At 34.3% G+C, this 20,465-nt stretch overlaps 2 protein-coding genes across 2 annotated transcripts; one reads left to right on the top strand and one right to left on the bottom strand.

The window, feature by feature from the left end:
- Window positions 1–958: 958 nt before the first annotated feature.
- LOC110110149 (60S ribosomal protein L44) lies at window positions 959–3,827 on the top strand. Its single transcript, XM_020841494.2, has 4 exons — window positions 959–1,100; window positions 2,528–2,707; window positions 3,378–3,452; window positions 3,538–3,827. Exons 1-4 carry the CDS (start codon window positions 1,098–1,100, stop codon window positions 3,595–3,597), a joined length of 318 nt encoding a protein of 105 aa, XP_020697153.1. The 5' UTR covers window positions 959–1,097; the 3' UTR covers window positions 3,598–3,827.
- A 2,622-nt stretch (window positions 3,828–6,449) lies between these two features.
- Window positions 6,450–19,639, bottom strand: LOC110110165 (macrophage migration inhibitory factor homolog). The gene is made up of 3 exons (XM_020841510.2): window positions 19,432–19,639; window positions 14,515–14,715; window positions 6,450–6,748 (listed from the first exon to the last, which is right to left on the bottom strand). Exons 1-3 carry the CDS (start codon window positions 19,540–19,542, stop codon window positions 6,713–6,715), a joined length of 348 nt encoding a protein of 115 aa, XP_020697169.1. The 5' UTR covers window positions 19,543–19,639; the 3' UTR covers window positions 6,450–6,712.
- Window positions 19,640–20,465: the final 826 nt, after the last annotated feature.

Here is a 20,465-nt window from a genome sequence, read left to right on the forward strand (position 1 = left end):
TTGAGGGACGGGTCAACCCTTGTAATTCACTCAAGTTTAGTAGAATCTTTTCACCTGGACGAGGCCCCGTGGTTTTTCCCTCTTCGGGTTTTCCACATAAAAAAGAACGGGTGTTTTGATCTATCTCTTTCTGCTTGCGTGCTGGATCTTCGTACAATGCTAAGACGCTAAACTTCATTTCTCTCTATCATCGTGAATATTCCTGGACACAACAATTATAATAATAATAATAATAATTATTATTTTGAATGTCCATCAAGAGGTAAAGTTTTAATTAGGAGGATAATTAGATTAAATTAAGCAAAAGAAGCATAATTTAAATTAAATTAAAAAAAGAGCAAATTTATCAAATCACTTTGCATCTTTACAGAAAACTAAAAAAACATTTCTGGTTTTCTTGATAAAATTCAAAATCATTTTTGAGTTTTCTATAAGAAAAACAAAATGATTTTGCTTTTGATATGTATAACTTTTTTGTTATTTTTTTATAATAATATGTTTGGTATAATTCTGTAAAGTAATATTTACTTATAAGATATTATATATTATGTATTTAATTAAGTATAATTAATTTAAATTTAAATTTATTTTTAAATTAATAAGTTCAATCAATTCCAAATATGTTTCACTAACATGGCTATTTTAAGTTTTCTCGAGAAAGCCAAGAATTGATTATAATTTTCTTTAAAAAAAATAAAAGATCATTCTAACTTAAAACCCAAAATCATTTTCAAGAAAGCCCAAAATGATTTTTTTTATTTTTATTAAAGAAAAGTTATTTCACATTTTCTATAAAATTACGATTAATTTAATAAAATTATTCGTTTTAAATTTAATTGAAATCACGCTTTGTTTATTTAATTTAAATTAATTCATAGTTCTAATTAAAATTTTGCCCCATCAAGACGATCCTTACCGTCGAGTCCATAAGGGTGAAACAGGAATTTACTTACTTCTTACTACTGTAACCCTAGAATCCTCCGTCTACCGGCATTATACGCGCAGAAAGCTCCTTAAACCGTTTCACTAGGGTTTTGTCGGGAGAAAGAGAGGAGGTACGAAAATAAACCTGTAGCAGTCGTCTTCGATCTGCAACCATGGTAATGCTCATCTCTTCCCTTTCAATCCTGGCTTGTCTAATTATCGCTAGTATTGAGAATTACTTACATCATTGCCGTTTCTCTTTTTAAACGCGTATAATTGTGCAAACTTTAAATGATTCGGCGCATATTTTTTTGTTCATATCTTTTGAGTTGTTGTGAGAAATTCATAATTTATGTTTATTCGATGATCTGGTCTTTGCTATTTGGGCGAAGTTAACATTTTGATTAGATCATGTATATGCCCGATTGATTATGATTAAGATTTAGAGGTTTCTACTAGCCGGTTCTTGAGGGAGAAAATGTAGATAAATTGTGAAACGGACCTTTGGCTTTTTTTATTGAGATTTGAGGCCACAATCTTGCTATTGCGTAAGTTATGTTCACCTTATGATTATACTTTATTCTTACTTTCTAAAAGACAGTTCACATAGTTCATTAGACTTCATACTTTAGTGAAGAGCAAAAATATGATGTTTAGCTATATGTTCAATGGATGTTTTTGGGCAATCATCTATAGTGGGTCTGCTTGTGATTCTCGTTTTAGGTGACTGATATGATTTTGAGTGTAATTGAAGCAGCGGATCTTGTTATTAAATTTCTTTTATGTTGAATCAACAGTTAGTATTATTTTAGAGACTCGAGTGATTGACATGTTTAGTTAGTTTCCGCTTGCATGCAGGGAATGTGATTTTTGTTCTTAGAATTAGGAATATGTATAGTATTTGTTTTGACTATAATTGAAGTTGAGGATATCCTCATCAAATTTCTTCTATTTTGGTTCAACAATTAGTATTCTTTTAGAGACTTGAGTGATTAATATGTTTAGTTAGTTTCTGTTAACACCCGGTGAAAATGCATAGGTTCTTGTCCATGCGGGCATCTCCAATCGGAAAACCCATTTTCCACTCCAAAATGCAATAATTAGTCACCAATCAAACTCCAATTTTTTCTCCTCTTTCGCATGTTTCTTCATGCTTCTTCATCTCCCTGTGAAGGTAACTATTTTTCTCCTCTTTCGCGCGCTTCTTGTGCTTCTTCTACAAATCCTGTAACACAAGAAATTGGCGTAGGTGATTGACGTCGCACTATTCGCCTACCGAATTTTGATGTGCGATTTAGCATTCAAATGAAGCGAATGGCAGACAGCATACCACCGTATGCAATTCGGTTGGTGATGGTCTTACTATAAGTTGCAGCATAATTCCTCCTACACCCTTTAACCCTTATCTATTGCTTTCATTTTTACTTGTTACATTTATTGACTCTTTTAGTTTACTTATCTTGTGAAGATGAGTCTCCTCCAATGTAAAAGTCCATAATTTTAGTTGTTTGTTGATGTTGTTCTTTTTGCTTGTTATTTAAAAGAGAGTCACATTAATAAAAAGAACTTTGTTAAACTTGAGATGACTACTTTTGATTTACAGGTAAACGTCCCAAAAACAAAGAAAACTTACTGCAAGCACAAGCAGTGCAGGAAGCACACTTTGCACAAAGTTACCCAATACAAAAAGGGTAAAGACAGTCTCTCTGCTCAAGGAAAACGCCGTTATGATCGCAAGCAATCTGGTTATGGTGGACAGACTAAGCCAGTTTTCCACAAAAAGGTTTTTATCTCTAGAGCCTTCTCTTCGCTATATAAAAAGCAGTAAATATTCACGCTGCAATGCTACTCTGATGACATCTAGTAGTTTAGCGAAAAAAATTGAAGGGTGCATTATTTAATTGAAATCACGCCTATTTATGAATTAACACAAAAAATTATTAAATTTGGACATTTGCACCTAAAAAACAACAACATTGAGCCTTTATCCCACTATGTGGGGTCGGCTATATGAATCATTTTTTTCCATAATGTGGGGTTGGTTATATGAATCATTTATCTCCATTATGTCCTGTTAAGAGCTCTCATTTAGATCTAATAAAAAAAGGTCATTTCTAATATTTTCTAACCAAGCCTTTTTAGGTCTACCCTTACCTTTCTTAATATACGTTAAATCTAATACGTCTACTCTCCTAACCTGGTCATCGGAAGGCCGCCGTTTTATGTGCCAAACCATCTAAGGTGACTCTAAATTTGGACATTTGCACTTGCTACAATCAAATTACTGAGATTTTGAGGAAATATTTAGAATCAAATTTCGTAGTTTTATTGGTAACTTTAATATTTGGGTAACAAATTTGATGAATGCAGGTAAGAGGCTTGTGATTTTATAAATATATAAGATTTGGGCTTGCCAAAAATAAAGTACTCACCGTGAGAACCTTTCTGGGCAGGCCAAAACTACAAAGAAAATTGTTCTAAAGCTGCAATGCCAGAGCTGCAAACACTTCTCTCAGCATGCTATCAAGGTATTGTACAGATTTTGAATGAATTCTTTGCTTATTTTTTGTATTTTTTTGATGGTTTTAAGAATCATCCACTGGTTATTTTCAGAGATGCAAGCACTTCGAGATAGGTGGAGACAAGAAGGGGAAGGGAACATCTCTGTTCTAAATACTTAGTTGCTTAGCTAGGTTGCTTAAGTATTATTATTATTTTTATTTTTATTTTTAATTCATTTCCGTTCTAAAAACTCTTGTTCTGTTTCAAGTCATTGGCTGTTACCAATATATTTGTTTATTGAGATTTTGGACCAAATTTTCAGTTTTCATATGAGAGCTTTTCTGGCTGTGTAACTTGAGATGGCACAATTTTGGACCTTTTAAATCCAGTTATTTTTTCAATTTAGGATCCCTTTGAGACAGCTTTTTGGCTACTTCATTTGGTTATTGATTTCTTGTTATTTTTTATTTTTTTCATTACTTTTCAAATTTTATTTTTGATAAAAAGTTAATTTGTACGATCATAATATTGAATTTATTTTCTCTACAACAAATAATAACCAACTAAAAAAAGTGTTATAGGCTTTATTTGGGATGACTTTACTACTGCTTCTTAAAGCAGCTTTTTAGTATAAAAAATTTGCTTTAAAAAGCATATGAAAGCTGTCTCAAATAAAACCATAGTCGTACTAAACCGACCTTTAATCTGACAGCAATTTATTATTTTTACTTTGTATGTTTCTAACCTTTTATACTTCGTTTGTTTCTTAACTATTAATCAATTGTTAAATAGTAAAGATGTTCTTTATTTTTACAAGATGGTGGTCTCATTTGTGAGAGAAATTTAGGAGTATTTCTATTGTTGCGGGCTAGAATATACACGACGATAGAGTTATAATTTTATGTCTTAGTATTGCACAGATATCTAGCTCACACATATAGAATATAATACTTTTTTACGAGGAAAACCCGAGAAAGAGAAAAAACAACAAGTCATAGCCTTATTGAAAATGATTCAACTAGAATTTGAGCAAAATATAATGACCTGACTCATCCTTGAAGATGTCCATATTACAAATGTCAACTGAAAGTTTTGCAAAAGTCCGATGTCACTCCAACGTAAGGTGGTGGTCAGGCAGCACTCCGGTGTCAGGCGGTGGTCTGGTAGTGGCACTTTAGCGTCAGGAGAAACTCTGGTTTCGGGTGGCACTTCAACGTCCTTTGATGGTCTGGTGGAGATTCGACAGAACTCTGATGTCCCTTAGTAGTCCAGCGATGGTGCGACATAATTCCGTCGTCCCTTGGTGGTATGACGGTGGTGCAACAAAACTCCGGTGGTGATCAAAGAGGAGCTAGGTGGCTTGAGCTTTCTTCCTTCTTCTCTCTTGGCTTCCCCCCTTTTTTCAAGAGGAAATGAGATTCTATTTATAGAATTCTTGAGTGACATGACTTACAAATAAGTAGAAGATCAAGGGTAAATTAAGAGTGGTTCGGATGGACAACTGATCTTGATTCTTACGATCATGCACCGTTCAATGGACCTTTAATTGTCTTAATGATATCAAAATTTGATGACCTTGGGCTTGTTGGATTCATGTCGTCGAGCCGCTCGATTCGATTATAAGCATGTTACGATTGAAGACCGTTTGGTAACACAAAGTATGATTTGAACCTTCCAAAAGTGATTCGAGTCTTTGATTTGGACTCATTTGGCCTCGGATTGGGTGGGTCGATTTTGGTGTCATTGAATTCGTGTTTCCAAGACGCTCAGTTCGACTGTAAGCTTGCATAAATTAATGTTCGGATGGTCTCAATTTTAATTTTTGAAGCTTCCAATTTAATTTTGCCTCAAGATTCGTGTCTGATCAAGATAATTTTTTGATGACGTATCATCTATAATTAATAGTTGAATTTATTTATATTTCGATTGAAGGAGAATATCGAAAGAAAATACTCCCTTGCTCATTTTAGGGCATCTAAAGTCTGTTCTGCAATAAACACAAAAGAATATTTAGTGCTTGTATGTGATGCCAAAGGAGATTTAAAATAAATAAATAAATAAAATGCATGGTCATACTTTTGCAAATTAGGTTTTATTTTTTCATTATGCTCTTTTAGGCAACATTTTTGGGATAATAAAATCATTTAAATTAAGATTACCTAGCTTTGCAAGGTCATCATGTGGCCTCTAGGGGCACCATATCTGAGTCTTTCATCATAAAAATTATTACATGTGGTCATCGAACGCAGTTCATATACTGTTGTGTTTCCAGTGACGTGGCACATCCTGATTCATCTCTGGACGATCCGGTCATGAGCACTGCATGCAATGCCGATCATCTCCACGACCTCCATCCCTCGCCACATTGGAACATCTCATCTAAACATTCTTATAAATTGAAATGATTGATGGAGGTCACATTGGATTTTTTAAACAATAAACAAGTACATAGACTAACACAATCTAGTGCCAAACTTAAATTTATAGTAAGTGAGGCTGCGTGGGCGAAATAACTTACTCTAACTTCAAATTTAAATGAGGTTACAAAAAATTCATTCATTCATACTTTGTGTAACTATGAGAAAGTTTATAAACATAATTGTATACTATACAAAATTATAAAATATTTAAATCTAAAGGAGGCAAATGTTACCCTCAACTATTCTTTGATTCCATCACTGTCTAAGCCAGCTTGGGCTAGTCCATTTAAGTTTGTGCTCATTACAATAACAATAGCAAAAAAAAAAAAAAAAAATCTCACTAAGAGGGGTCGACTACATTAATCATTTTTCTCCATTGTGTCATACTAAGAGTCAAATTCTCATTTAATAAGGCTTCGTTTGGGACAACTCTCTTACTGCTTCGTAAAACAGTTTTTTGGTACTAAATTTTTATTTTTTGAACTAGAAAGTTACATTGAGAAGCAGTAAGAAAGCCGCCCAAAACAAAGTCTTAGTTTGTGCTCACTATGCCAACTAATTTGAGCTTTAAGGAGATCAAACTCATGTGGTCATGGTACAGACTAACCCAATTCACAAACCTAACCACTTTTGTATTACTGAGTCAATATATAAGCACAGTGAACAGAAGCCAGAAAGAGAAATCTGAATGTAATCTGGCATGCAGGTTCCAGATCATAGTAATGCAAGCAATTGAGATTACAATGAATTGATTACCAGAGCTTCAGAAGGAAGAAGAGAACCATACAGAATATTGAACACCGAATTGATGACTAAGCAAGGTTTTCACCCTTGGCCTCCTCTCCCTTTAGGTGTCTTCACATCTTTTAGAAGGTCGACCCATTGAACCCAAAATTGGATCTCTGAGTAGCAAAAACGAGTTATATATTTGTAGGAAACGTTCAGAGGCATAAGAGCAAATTTTCTGTAAGGAATTTGTTGTAACAATGTATATAAAGAAAGTATAATATAATGAAAAGCGTTAACATTTTTGTAATAAGATTTATGTATATGTAGGAAAGAAGTAGAGGAAATATAAAATTATTCCTAAACTCAAATACTCTTATTTATCTTCCTCAAATTTTGATTGTGGGAATCATGAAACTGTTCAAGGAAAGAGGGAAAATAAGAATTCTAACATTGAAGAAACAGTTGTTATCTGGTGGTGAGGACTATCAAAATTGGGTCACGGGTCAGGTTCGGGTCTAACTCGGAACTGACATGACACTAGTTGACACGACATGAACCCGACCCATTTTTACAAACAAGTCATGTATTTCAACCCGGATCCGACCTGCATGGGTTACTGGGTTGACACGACCCAACCCGCGAACACAGCAACGTTGATAGCGGCAGCAGCGTCGTCACTCATCATCGGGATGTGACACACGCTAAGAGACACGTGAGTCGATGCGACGGCGACGCAGGCAGACGTGACGGGGGCATACGCGGTCAGCGCGGGTCAATCCTAGTCATTCCTAGGTTTCCGGGTCAACCCGAACCCGACCTATTTCTCAAACGGGTTGACCCTAACCCGAAATTTTCGGGTCGGTTCCGGATCGGATTTTCAGTTTGTGTCAAATATTGACACCCCTGATGAGGAGCTGCTATGCTGATGAACTACTTTAGTTTTCAAATATATTTTTCAGATAAGTGTGGTTGGAATCTATAGTATCAACAGTACAACATCTTCTGCCCATCATACATCAGGGAACAAAGGAAATAGGAACTAAGCAGGCTCCAATCTCATGGTCGTTTTCAATCAGAGCGTGGTTTGTCATCAATATGTTCTATATTTGTGGTAAGAACAGTATGACAAGTAGGAAAGTAGGATGCATCATTAGCGAAAGAGAAATAGGAGTTATTCAGGAATAGAGTACAAAGCGAAAATGCTTGGATCAGTTTTACGTTAATTGTGTTAGCTACCAATCTGACTCAATGTGAAATGAGGCTTGCTTTACACCCAAAATTTCAAAATCAAATCAACATATAACTAATACAACTAATAGTAAAATGGACAAGTGCATAGAGCATTGCCTAGTGATTGATTATCTGTTGACTTGGCGTTAAAAATTTGGGCCAGCAAAGCATTGCTATCATCAAATTAAGCCTGATTAGTTGGTTCTTTTTTTTCTTTCCTGATATATGATTGATAATTTCTTCTACTTTTGTAGCTTCTGGCCTATTAGCTTCCCCAACATCAGGCTCCTCCTGTTGGTTTAGTTTACTTCCTATTTTGTGAAATCAAAATGATTAACCATATTTTTATCATATAACTGAATGTTCTTTACGACACATATGACCTTCTGATTGGCGTAACCATTCGGATAAAATGGCCTGCTCCCTAGGTATTAATTCCTCCGTTCTCATAATGATAGATTGATTGGTTTCTTCATGCTATCTTTTTCTCTTCCTCTTGCCTCTTTTTGCCAAAGACATTCGGTAGAAAAGTAAAAAAAATGAAAAACTACTTTAAAATTTATTGATTATATTGTGTACACAAATTAGAGGTATTTATAGGCTTCTCCACGAATATTACATATGAAAAAAGGTAAACAAAATTAAAAAATAAATAAATAAATAATCCAAAAAAGAAGGGGGCTGGCAGCTAAGTGAAGGGCGAAGCACATGGATTGCAATCCAATGGATAAGCTCCTCAATCCGTGTGCTCAATAAATCATTCTATGATTGACCGTATAGTGAGATCCACCACTTCTCTTCGGAAAAAAAAAATGGGTGGATGCAAGGAGGTGAAAGAGTGGGTCCCACGACCCGAGACATAAAATCTTAAACACTCTCCCTCAATTTGGATGGTGTAAATCTACCATACCAAATTTGCTTAGAATATTCTTAAAGGTGGGGTTGCATAGTCCTTTGGTAAATATATCAGCAATTTGATCTGGTTAGTACATATGCATGCAAATCAACACAATTATCATTTTTTTTATAAGATGTCTATATACCTCTACATGCTTGATATGATCAAGTTGTAATGGGTTATGAGCAATGTTGATAACATAGTTATTATCATAGTATATATTCATTACTCTTCCCATTTAATTATTAAATCTTCCAACATAATTTTGATTTACAATAGTTTGTAGATTTTTTTAGCAATTACTTTAAATTAAGATTCAATGCTAGATTTTAAAACAACTAATTGCTTGTTGGATAGTGTGAATCAGTATAACCTTTAATTTGTAGAGTAACCTACATTTTATTGATAATTCATTTGTTGGACTTGATATAGGACATCTGAGGATCATATGAGCTGCTTGAATGTGAGACCCTTTGGGCTTGTGCATTAATTATCTAATGAGACTTACTAAAAAAATAATGTTTAGATGTGCGTAAGATAGATAGATTAGTTTTTAAACTAATATTTGATATTTTACTATGTCTACTTTTAACTCTTTTTCAATCTGTTTAAACTTTTGACCTGATTCCATTGGGGTATCACAAGACTTACAATCAATCATTCTTATTTCTTTTAATAGATTAATGAAATTTTTATTAAGAGAAAAATAGTCTTTATTCTGATTGAACTACTTTTATATCAAAAAAGTATTTAAATTTTCACAACTATTTGATCTCAAATCAGCCATTCTCCATTCAATTCAGCTCTCCTTTTAAATTCAACATCCCTCGGGTCACAATCAGCTCCTTTTCTTTCAAATTCTATCCCTCCTCTCAAATTCAGTACCCCTTCATTCATGCCTAATCTCCTCACGCCTCTCCTCATACCCTCTACCAGACTCCTATGAATAGGCTCTAGAGGAGACATTTTTTCTTCTCCCCCAAAATCTCCACCTCCAACACCTCTACCCTTCTTCCTTCAATGGGTACCTCCGTACCTGGATCTAGGTTCCAAAAAACAGATCTGGTCTTCAAACAGCAGAAATCAGTAATTTGAAGAGGAAATCAAAGCAAAATTAGCAAGGAAATGCCTCAATTTCAACTTAGGACACCGCTTTGATACCAATTTGATAGGAAGTAGATGATTTTAACAAAATTAGCGAACGGTGATACAAAACTAGGAAAAAATATAGGAAAAACTCTTTTGATTACATGATATGTGAAGAAAACAAACAAGATACAATGGATCTTAAATTGAAGAGGAAGATCCGACTCTCTCAATTCCTTAGCTGTCAATGTAATAATCCAAATTCTTGACTATCGAGATATTGTCCACTTTGGCCGAAGGGCCTCACGGTTTTTCCTGTTGGTGTAACTTCCCAGGAGGTCACCCATCCTAGGATTTCTCCGCTCGAAAAATTGAACCGAAGCGGGTTGGGTCAGGTCGGGTTGACCCGAACCCGAAGCGGGTCGGGTGCGTGTCCGAAAAATCGACCTGTTTGTAAAAACGTGTCGGGTTGATCTGAACCCGAATAGTGCCGAGTCAGTTCAGGGTTCGACCCGAACCCGACCAGTGCCTGAAATTGACATGTCTACTCGTCAGCATCCTTATCCCATAATCATTCATCATTCAAATAAGATTTTAAAGGCGGCCCTTACAAGTTCAAGTGGTTACTCCCGTCACGTAGCACTTTGTCCCATATAAGGTTCAAGAGGTGGCTCCCATGGCATAGCACTTTGTCTTTATATGATACTTAGTTCTCATCTTATGGCTAGTGTATTGTTCTGATACCATGTGTAATAGCTCAAACTCTTAATTATCCGGATATTATCCGCTTTGGCCTAAAGGCCTCACAGTGTTGTCCTGTTGATATAACTTCCCAGAATGTCACCCATCCCAAGATTTCTCCGGGATGAGACGGCTTAACTATGGAGTATCTTAAATGAAATTCCAACCATTACACCAAAAGACGTCTCGATGTTTAAGAGTTTAACTTCTTTTACTAAAGGGGTTTCACAGCCGTCTAAAACCCAATCAACCTAAGTACAATCTAAATTCAACAAACAATAAATAACCCTAACCCTATGACAAACACCCTACTTAGAACATACAATAAAGAGCAAATACCCAAACAACCCCCCTTCAATTCCCTCTCAAATCTATCATATTTCCTTAATTATTTCCCTCCCAAATCAGCCCCTAAATTTGCCCTCTTCAATTAGGAAATATTTCATAATTAATCCCCTCCAAATTAGGCCCCAAATCCCCCCCCCCCCCAAAAAAAAAAAAAAAATTGTCCTTTTCAATTAGAAAATATTTCATAATTAATCCACTCAAAAACAGCCCCCAAGAGCAAGTCCAAGAAAGGATCAGCAAGACCGGTACAGGAGAAACCCGGTCTAACATAATCCTAACATAAGATTATTATTTTTTATGAGATATACCAATATCATTCGAGTGCAATCATCAACAAAAGTGAAAAATTATGTAGCTTAAGAAATGTTGGGAATTTTAGAGGTTCTCCAAATATTAGAATAAACTAACATAAAGACAGTGGAATATATAGAATCACTTTAAAAAAAATAATATGATGAAGTTTTATAATTTTATAAATCTCACAATAAAAAATTTCAATGTTGCAGTCCTAAGAAGGAAGGAGCCATATATTGTAGAGTTCCGAGGGACGAATGCCCTATTCTATAATGATGAGCCCAAATAATTTGGGTATAATTATTGAAAATGAAGGACAATGCAAAGAAATTTTTGTAGATATAGCCTATCATTCTTTCTAGCTTGCCTAATCGCTTTCCCTGTAGTGAAGTCTTAAAATACACAAGAATTAAAAAAAACTTGAAATTATGGTCTTTGGTGATTTTATGGAGTGGTAAAAGATTTACAACAATATGAGAAATATGTAATACATTACTTAGAGTAAATGTAGGGGAGTATGGAATATTTCATTGACCTACAACAATTGTTAGGGAGCCATCAAACACTTTTATTTTCATATTACTTGGGCATTGTTTTAGGTTTGAAAGATAATAGCAAGATTTGTTATGTGGTCAGTGGCACTTGAATCTCAAATTCAATTTTAGAGAGAATTATCTAATAAATTAGAAACACATGAATTAGAGGTCATATTCTTTTGAGCTAGAGAGTATGATATTGATGATTTTTTTAGAGCATTGAGCTTTTTTTATTCAACATGATAGGCTTTCCCTTTTTGGTGTAACATTTTGTTTCCAATATAGTCTTGGGTCTTTCTATAGAGTTTCTAGCCCTTTTCTTTGATGTATTATTTTTTATATCATAGATTGCCTTTGGAAGAAGGCTTTTGTCATTCTTTAGAGGAAGAATTTGTTAGCAACAAGTCCCTTAAGGGTTCAATGGTAGCCATAGGAAGTGCTTCAAAGATTGGAGTGTCAAGCATTATTGTCCTTCTTCATTCTTTGGTTCGTATAACAGAGAAAATCTCATTTAGAGATGGAAGATTTTCTTTGTTTGAGATTTAGACACAAACTTGATTGAAGTCATTATTAAATCCTGTAAGGAACTTAGAGACACCATTTCTCTTTCTACAAATTATTTGAGAATTACTGATCATCGCAACACACTATCTTGAGTTTTGGTAGTGATCTAATTCAAGCCAATAAGCCTTCATTATATTAAAATATTCAATAACAGGAATGCTATCTTGCTTGATTATTGAGATCTTAGTTTTAATTTCATAGTTAAGAGCATTATCCTTTATATTTGAATATGTTTGTTTGATGAAGTCTCGAATTTCTTTTGTGGGTGACTGGAATATATACAACACAATTATTTCAGTTATCATGATATTCAACAATTAAGTCATGATCATGAATCAACCCAAAGTACAAATTTTATATTCATTGGCTATGGAGGAAGATCCACAAGATGATCGATCATTCCCTTTCCATTCACAAAGGTCTTCACAATTTGGGATAACTTAAGATAATTTCTTCCATTCAGATGATATGAGGCTACACCCCGGAGTTCTCTCTTAGTTTGATTTTTATCATTTATATAGTTGTCTCATTAGAAGGGAAGTCAAAGAAACCAGCCATAACGAAGAGAATGCAAAATCCCAACAATAAAGATCAAGAAAAAAAAGAAGATGAAATAAAGAAACCCTAATCTTGCTCTGATAACATATAGTAAAGTAGAAATATGGAAAATTTTATTTTGAATTTCATTGCTTACTTTCAATACATAGATCGGAGGTAGGGGTGTCAGTATTTGACACGATCCAAAAATCCGGCCAGAAAATTTTGGGTTATGGTCAAACCGTTTTGCAAACAGGTCGAGTTTGAGTTCCAAACTTTGACCATTTTGAAAAATTGAATCAGGTTCGGGTCAACCCGCTAACCTGATGTTGACCCGGATCTGACCCGATTCCCCCACACAGGCACAGACCCACGCCTCCGCCAGTCCACCTACACTCACGCAGGCGTAGTCCCACAGGCATAGGGTTTAATTTTCCTCTTCGCTCGTCATTCGTACCTAGTCAACTTTGCAAGCTTTGCGCGTGAGGTAAAGTTTTGAACGAGTCGCTAAAATTCATAAAAGACTTCTTTGCCTCCTTCGACAACGTTCCTTCCTGTTGGGTTGGAAGTCACGATAGCTCGCTGATCTTTTGTTGGATCAGAAGTAACGATGATGATGGGAGGTACTAGGAAGCTTGCTCGTTGCAAAGGTAACCAATAAAAGACTTCTACGCCTCCTTCAACGACGTTCCTTCCTGACGGGTCGAAAGTCACGAGTCGGGTCGGAAGTCACGACAGTTAGCCGTTTTTTTTGTTGGATTGAAAGTAACGACGACGACGGGAAGGGGCTCGCTCGTTACGAAGGTAACCATTTTCTCCCATGCGTGTGCTTCTTCAGCCAAATCTCGCAGACTCGCATCGTGGTCTTGTGTCGAGTAGGGTTAACCCAGAAACCCGACGGGTTCGGACCGTGTTGAAATTTATGACCTGACTACAAAAACGGATCAGGTCAAATAGTAGCGGGTCAATATAAGGTTTGACCACCCGCAACCTGATTTTGACACCACTAATTAGAGGTATGTATAGGCCTCTCCAAGGATATTATATATATAAAAAAATAAATGTAATTTATACAACATAAATAAATAATCTAAAAAAGAAGGGATTGACAGCTAGTTTAAGGGAGAGGGGCATATGGATTGTTTGCATAGTGGGACCCATGAAAATTTGAGCAGATGCAGGTAGAAGGCAGATGAGTGGGTCCCACGCTGTGATACCCCATGGTTTTCAATTTTCTAATTTTCTCAATTCCATTTTTTACTTTATCACTTAGTTCTATCTCTACATCAGAATCTTGTTTCCTCAATAATCAAAATATCAAATCTTCACCACGATGCCCTACTCTTCATCAGCTCAAACAACTACGACACAACCATTACACTTATCGTCAAGGAATTACCTGTTTTCATTCACATCAGACAACTGTTGAACTCTGTTTCATCTTTCTTTGTTATGTAGTTTATTAAGTTCCATACGAAGATATCAGATTTTGATGGAGAACTGTTATACTAACTATTGAATATCTACTAATCAAAGACATGAACTACAAAATATAGCTCCTCAAAACGGTAAACCAGAAGGACGCTTTGATAATCATTTAGCATTTAGTTACATTTAGATGCAAGCCAAAATAGCTGGAAGAAATAAACCAACCTCCATGGGAGAATATTGAGACTTAAATTTAAAGCCATAATCATCAGCTTACCTCAACATCGTAGAACTTTATGTAGAACCTAGAACCATCCACTGAAAGTTTATTTTGAAGAAGTTCTGCGAGAGCTGAGCTTAGCTTCCCATTCACACTCGGACCCAAACCTCCAATGGAAATGAGTTCCCCGTAGGCCGCTGGTTCTTCACTTCCAGCAAAGGAGATGGGTTGTCCTCCGTTGAGCAAAATCATCACATACTAGACCACAGACAAAAGAGTGCAAACATTTTAATGATCCCAACAATATTTACAGGAAATCTACTAACAAAGAATCGGTTTGTTTTTGTCGTTACACTGATGTCATTTCTTCAATGTTAGTAGTGTCTGTATGTCTTTTTTTAATTAATCCAATAGGAAAAGAATTTTTGGCACACTTGCTTAAGTAAGAAATCTTGAAATTGTTTGCCACATAAAATTTCTAGGCAAGTTGCTGTAGCCATAGATTTCAATAAAAAATACTTATTGATTTAAAAAAATAATTTTAAGTAGGATTATACTAATCCCTGGGATCACCGAACGTTAGGTCAGAAGACCTTGGATCATAGAGGAAGAAAAGGAATCTACCCTGTACCAAAAAGGCAACCAGTTTTAGAAAATCAGTGGCTCAAAAGAAGCTACTCTTTCTGCGATCCAAATGCACCCAAAACTCACCACAAGGAGATGCACAAATCTCCTCGTAAAGCAAATAAAACAAATAGGAAAATCTCTGAAATCCTTCTCCAGATGAGAACCAAAAAGAAATAAATAAACAAATACATTATTCACATTAATACCTAGATCGTGTTCTTGGCTTACCAAGTTTCAATAATTTTTCGCTTGTGCGCGTGACGCCAAGAAGATCAGAACCCAACAAGAAGCTAAATTTCATTTCCTGCTCTAACATGGTAGTATTCATCAATCCTCTTGCTCATATATATATCAACAAAATAGTGTGGTTGAGTGAAAAAAAAATACCATACGGATGTTGTTGAAACTTTAATGTTTTATATGCATGTTCCTCAATAATTTTGGGAAGAAGTGTATTAATTGCATATTATCTCATCAATCAGGTTCTATTTGCTGCCATTGATAACATTTCAAGCATCTTTCTTCTATATCCCAACCAAACTCTTTTTCTGCAATATTGAAAATTTTGTTGTATCTGCTTTATTCATGTGTATTGATCATTTGACTAGTTCTCTTCTTATGTCATTTAATGTATATTTATCGAATATTCTTGAACTCAAAATTTAACAAAGTTATGATCTTCTTATCCAACTTTTATAAACTTTGTCCAAAGTTACTTTTCATGAGACTATGCCATTCTTTTCTCTCTCCCATTCCGCTTTCTTTAGAAACTTCTCTTACTATGTCTATCCTATTATAAGTTTACTTTTGACAGCCTTAACTTCCTCTCACGACAACAAATCCATCAACATTATTAGATTCGATTGAGCACCCACCTACTGATGATATCTTGGATCTCCACTAATTAATTATCCGATGAAAAGGCAAAAGACCATGTATTATACATCTTATTCACTCGTTTATGACAAATAATCATCTATACACTTTTTTTTTCTATATTTATTCCTAGAATGTATAGGAGCACCCTACAGAATACTCTCTAAAGAAGACTACTGAGATCATCATGAATGCTTTACTAAATTGCTGTATGAAGGATTTGATAACTCCCCCCTTCGGAGTTAAACCAATTGCTTGTTAATAGGACTTCATAATCAAATTGCATCTTGATGGTTCTATCGATTGATACAAAGCTCATTTGGTTACCAAAGTATTCACTTTGATCAATAAGATAGATTGTTTTAAGACATTCTCCGATCTCCCTAGTTGTAAAGCTTAATAATGTCTGAATTCTCTTATTAATTTCCATCAATCAGAGTTGGACTTTATTACAAATAGATGTGAGTGATAACTTTATTTATGGGGATTTTTAGGAGGTCGTTTACATGGATACCCACTTGAGTATGTTGCTCACAAAGAGAGCGACATATTGACTTAGGAAGGCTATATATAGCATTAAAAAAACCATTAATACCACAGATCATTCTATTGGCTTCACATTAATACCACAGATCATTCTATTTTCGTTTGGCATACTACTTCTACCACTATCATTATTGTTGTTTATGTTGATGACAACTTGCCTATGGGAGTGATCATAATGGCATCTTAAAGGTAAAACACTAACACTACCTATAAGAGTGCTTTATCATCATCAAAGATTTAGAACGGCCCAAGTATTTTTATATAGTTGAATTTGCTAACAATAAAAATGGGATATCACTATCTCAGAGCAAGTTCACTATTAATCTTCTTGAAGAAATTTGTCTTCTTGGTTGCAGGCTGACTAATACTCTCACAGAAACTCATATCATGTCATATAATTAAGAGCTGTGCGATGAACAACCTCAATATCGAAGGTTTAGTTGGATGCTGATTAATTTGACTGCTATTAGAGTTGACATCTCATTTGTTCTTGGAATCATTAATCAATGCATGCAAAATCCAAAATACAAGCACTAAGAAATTATTTTGAGAATTATCAAGTACATCAAAAAAGTCTCTTGAAAATTATTTTATGTAATAAGATCAAGCACTTGAATATTTAAGCATTATCTTATTTTGAGATTATGTTGGCTTTGTTGAAGACAAAATCTACTTGGGGATATCGGGCATTTTCTTGAAGTAACGTAGTCACCAGAAAGATTAAAAACAAAATACTGTAGCCAGATCCAATGTAGAGGAGAGTTATGGCTCACTCAAAGTGTTATATTGAGTTAAAAACTCTTTTAGGAGATTTTGATTTTCCTTTTACTCAATTTAAGAAACTAGTGTGACAATCATGCTACCATTTATATTTTTAATGAATGAACTAAACATATTGAAGTTGATTGTCATTTCATACAAGTTCTTATTTTCAAGACCATTACACCTCATGTGTCCAGCCCTAAATAAGTATCAAATATCTTTATTAAAGTTTTGGATTTCAAATCATTTCTCAATCATAATGAGTGCTGCCATATTATGTATAAAATGGTATAAGAAAAGAGTTTTCAATAAGAAAGTATCTAATTTGGGGAAATATGCTTTTATTCTCTTGATTATACGGTCATTTTTTATTTCATGTTTTATTCAAAATGTTAAAAAAAAATGTTTTATTCATAATGTACTTCTATATGTATAACACCTATCATGCAGTTATATATTGTCATTATGTCATTATATAGTTCAAAATATGCATAATAAGCCCTCTTGGCAGTACTCAAATCAAAACAATTTAATGTAGATAACAAATGATGTTTCTTAGTAACAAATGGTTGAACCTAAAACACAAATGAAATATATATATATATTTTTCAATCACACATTAGACCAAAGCTTAAGCAAAATTGGTAAACTTATTACAGAAAGTTTTAACTATAGAGAAGATGTGGACACATTTAATTTGCACAATTTTCTTTTAACAACAATTTATTCAATATTCTAGCAAAAAGTAAATTTTTGTAAATCAAATTTGTTCTCATCTTCTCTAAAGTTATAGCTTTGCACAATAAGTTTATGAGAGAAATTGTGGCTTTTGTACAATAACAAGTTGTGCTTAAGCTTTGGTCTAATTTGTGATTGCAAAATCTATATGTTAGTTGTATTTTGGGCACAACCAATCGTTCCCTAGGACATCATTGTTATTTGCATTAAATTGTTTTGTTTCCACACTATAAAAATGGGTTTATTGTTCACATTATGAATAAGGTCCTCACAAATTGGTATCATAGCTAAGGGGATTCATCTAGGATGGGTGTTTCCAAATTAATATTTAGAGGTTTGATGAAAAGATAGATTTTCAATTTGATGGAAAAAGATGAAACAAATCAACCAATACTTGGTATGAGAAAAAAACTTAACTAGTTATTTGGAAGCGGCTGAGAAGGCCAAACGATTAAGCTGATTTATAGTAACTTGGAGTTAAATATGAGCGATGAGATGCTTCATGAGGTTGCCAAAGAAATGAATGCAACAAGAATCAAGATAAAGTTTTAATATATATATATAAGAACTTGCAAAATAGGATTAATAACAATAAAAATTGTTTGGGTTTAAGATGTCTAAAGGGAAGATCATACATGATAACATAGATGATTTCACAAGATTGTCATAGATTTAAAAAATTATGGGATCATAATAGACAGTGATGATTATGCCATTATAATCTTGAATTCATTATCTATGCCTTATGCACATCTTGTTGAGACTATGAAATATATTTTCAAAATTATGTTGTTGAAAGATGTTTAGATAGCTTTTCTACATGGAGATCTTGAGGAGATTATTTATATGAGTGAACCATACGTATATGCTAAATCTATCCATGAAAAATTTTGTAATCTCGACTTCTCGAGAAAACTTTACATAGATGCCAAACCTAAACCTAACCAATGGCCGCACTTAAATAATCAACCAAAAATTATTTCAATTTTATTGCATTTACTTCAATCCATACAAAGCTAAATTGACACTGCAGGAAAATCACTAAAGAATCAGCAAAAAAAAGTTTCTTTGAGTGATTTTCTCTAACACAGAACCTGGCATTAGACAAGTAAATAAATGGGACATTACCAACATAGTACTTGATAAGAATTTCAAAATAGGTCTAAACAAGACTGTTTTTGGATTCAGGGAATTTGACTGAAAGCAAATGAAAGAAATAGTTGAAAAGCTCAAACCAATAGTTGCAGATTCATAATAAACCAAAAATTGTTTCAATTTCATTGCATTTCCTTGAATCCAAACAATGCTTTGCTAAATTGACACTGCAGGAAAATTACAAAAGAATTAACAAAAATGTTTCTTTGATTGATTTCGCGGAACACTTGGCATCTGACATGGAAAAGGGCGGACTTGAAAAGAACTTACAGATTCTGGCTTTCCGATGGTCTTGGCGACGATTTTGGTGGCATCCTTCAGCACATCGGAGGCCACCACAGCGTCCACTGGTACGTTGGTAGTTAGGTTTAGGGTTGGCATCACTTGGAATTATACAGATAGCACTCCCAGTGAGGTAGGGAGGCTCCGATAGCTGGTAGCAAGGGGCTTCTCTTCTTCTAAGTGGAACGATAGGTAGGTTTTTAAATCTTTTTTATAGGAAGGTGAGGTGCAGACATCAGCAATCACTTATTCCATCTTAATCTTTTGTTTTATTTTATTTTTTTGTGGAGGGAGTGCAATTATGCATTAGCGATTATGATGTATATTGAGTAGAGGGCTATTTAATTTGTTGAAAGAGAAATGTAGAGTAAAAATATTAAAATAATACAATATAAAATAAATTTAGTGTATTTAAAATATTTAAAATTATTTGAATGAGTGTAAAATGAATGTATAAGATTTTTTTTTTTCAAAGTAAAAAATTAAAATGAATGTAACATAATGCAAAATAATGATGGTGGTCTACAAAGATGATTGAGGGGTTACAATAATAGAAGATGCGGGTGGTGGATATAGGCATTAGATGTCGATGTCAGCAGATGAACAACAATGGTGTCCAACTGCAGTAGTTGGTGATAGGTAATGGTCAACGATGGGTACGATTAGTGGCTGGCAATGGGCACCGGCGACGAGCAGTGGTGGTAAGCTATGTCAACACAAGAGACTTGCGGTGGAAAATAATTCTGCTAAAACTAAACGAGTTTACAAAACATCAAAAAATGAATTATTCGCTGAAATTTTACATTGCATTTCTTTTCATCAAAACAAACAATGAAATTTCATTTTACATTTGCATTTATTTTTCCGCAAATCAAATAACTCATAAGGGATTTATTGTTAGAAAGAAAGCTCCTTATCAACTATTCCTTAGCACTTGCACCCGTTATAAATCATGTTGCATACTAGTAAATAAAAAATTACTATTTCTCTCATTTCAAATATGTACAATGTCATCAACATGA

The sequence above is a fragment of the Dendrobium catenatum genome, unplaced genomic scaffold (assembly GCF_001605985.2).
Source record: "Dendrobium catenatum unplaced genomic scaffold, ASM160598v2 fragScaff_scaffold_1021, whole genome shotgun sequence".
In the NCBI taxonomy this organism is placed as follows: domain Eukaryota; kingdom Viridiplantae; phylum Streptophyta; class Magnoliopsida; order Asparagales; family Orchidaceae; genus Dendrobium; species Dendrobium catenatum.

Coding starts and splice junctions, on each gene's coding strand:
- LOC110110149 (XM_020841494.2), top strand. Junction 2,708..3,377: donor AGCCAGTTTTCCACAAAAAG/GTTTTTATCTCT, acceptor CTTTCTGGGCAG/GCCAAAACTACAAAGAAAAT. Junction 3,453..3,537: donor TCTCTCAGCATGCTATCAAG/GTATTGTACAGA, acceptor GGTTATTTTCAG/AGATGCAAGCACTTCGAGAT.
- LOC110110165 (XM_020841510.2), bottom strand. CDS start 19,542: ATGCCAACCCTAAACCTAACTACCAACGTACCAGTGGACGCTGTGGTG. Junction 14,716..19,431: donor CCATCGGAAAGCCAGAATCT/GTAAGTTCTTTT, acceptor TCTGTGGTCTAG/TATGTGATGATTTTGCTCAA. Junction 6,749..14,514: donor TAAAGTTCTACGATGTTGAG/GTAAGCTGATGA, acceptor TTTGCTACTCAG/AGATCCAATTTTGGGTTCAA.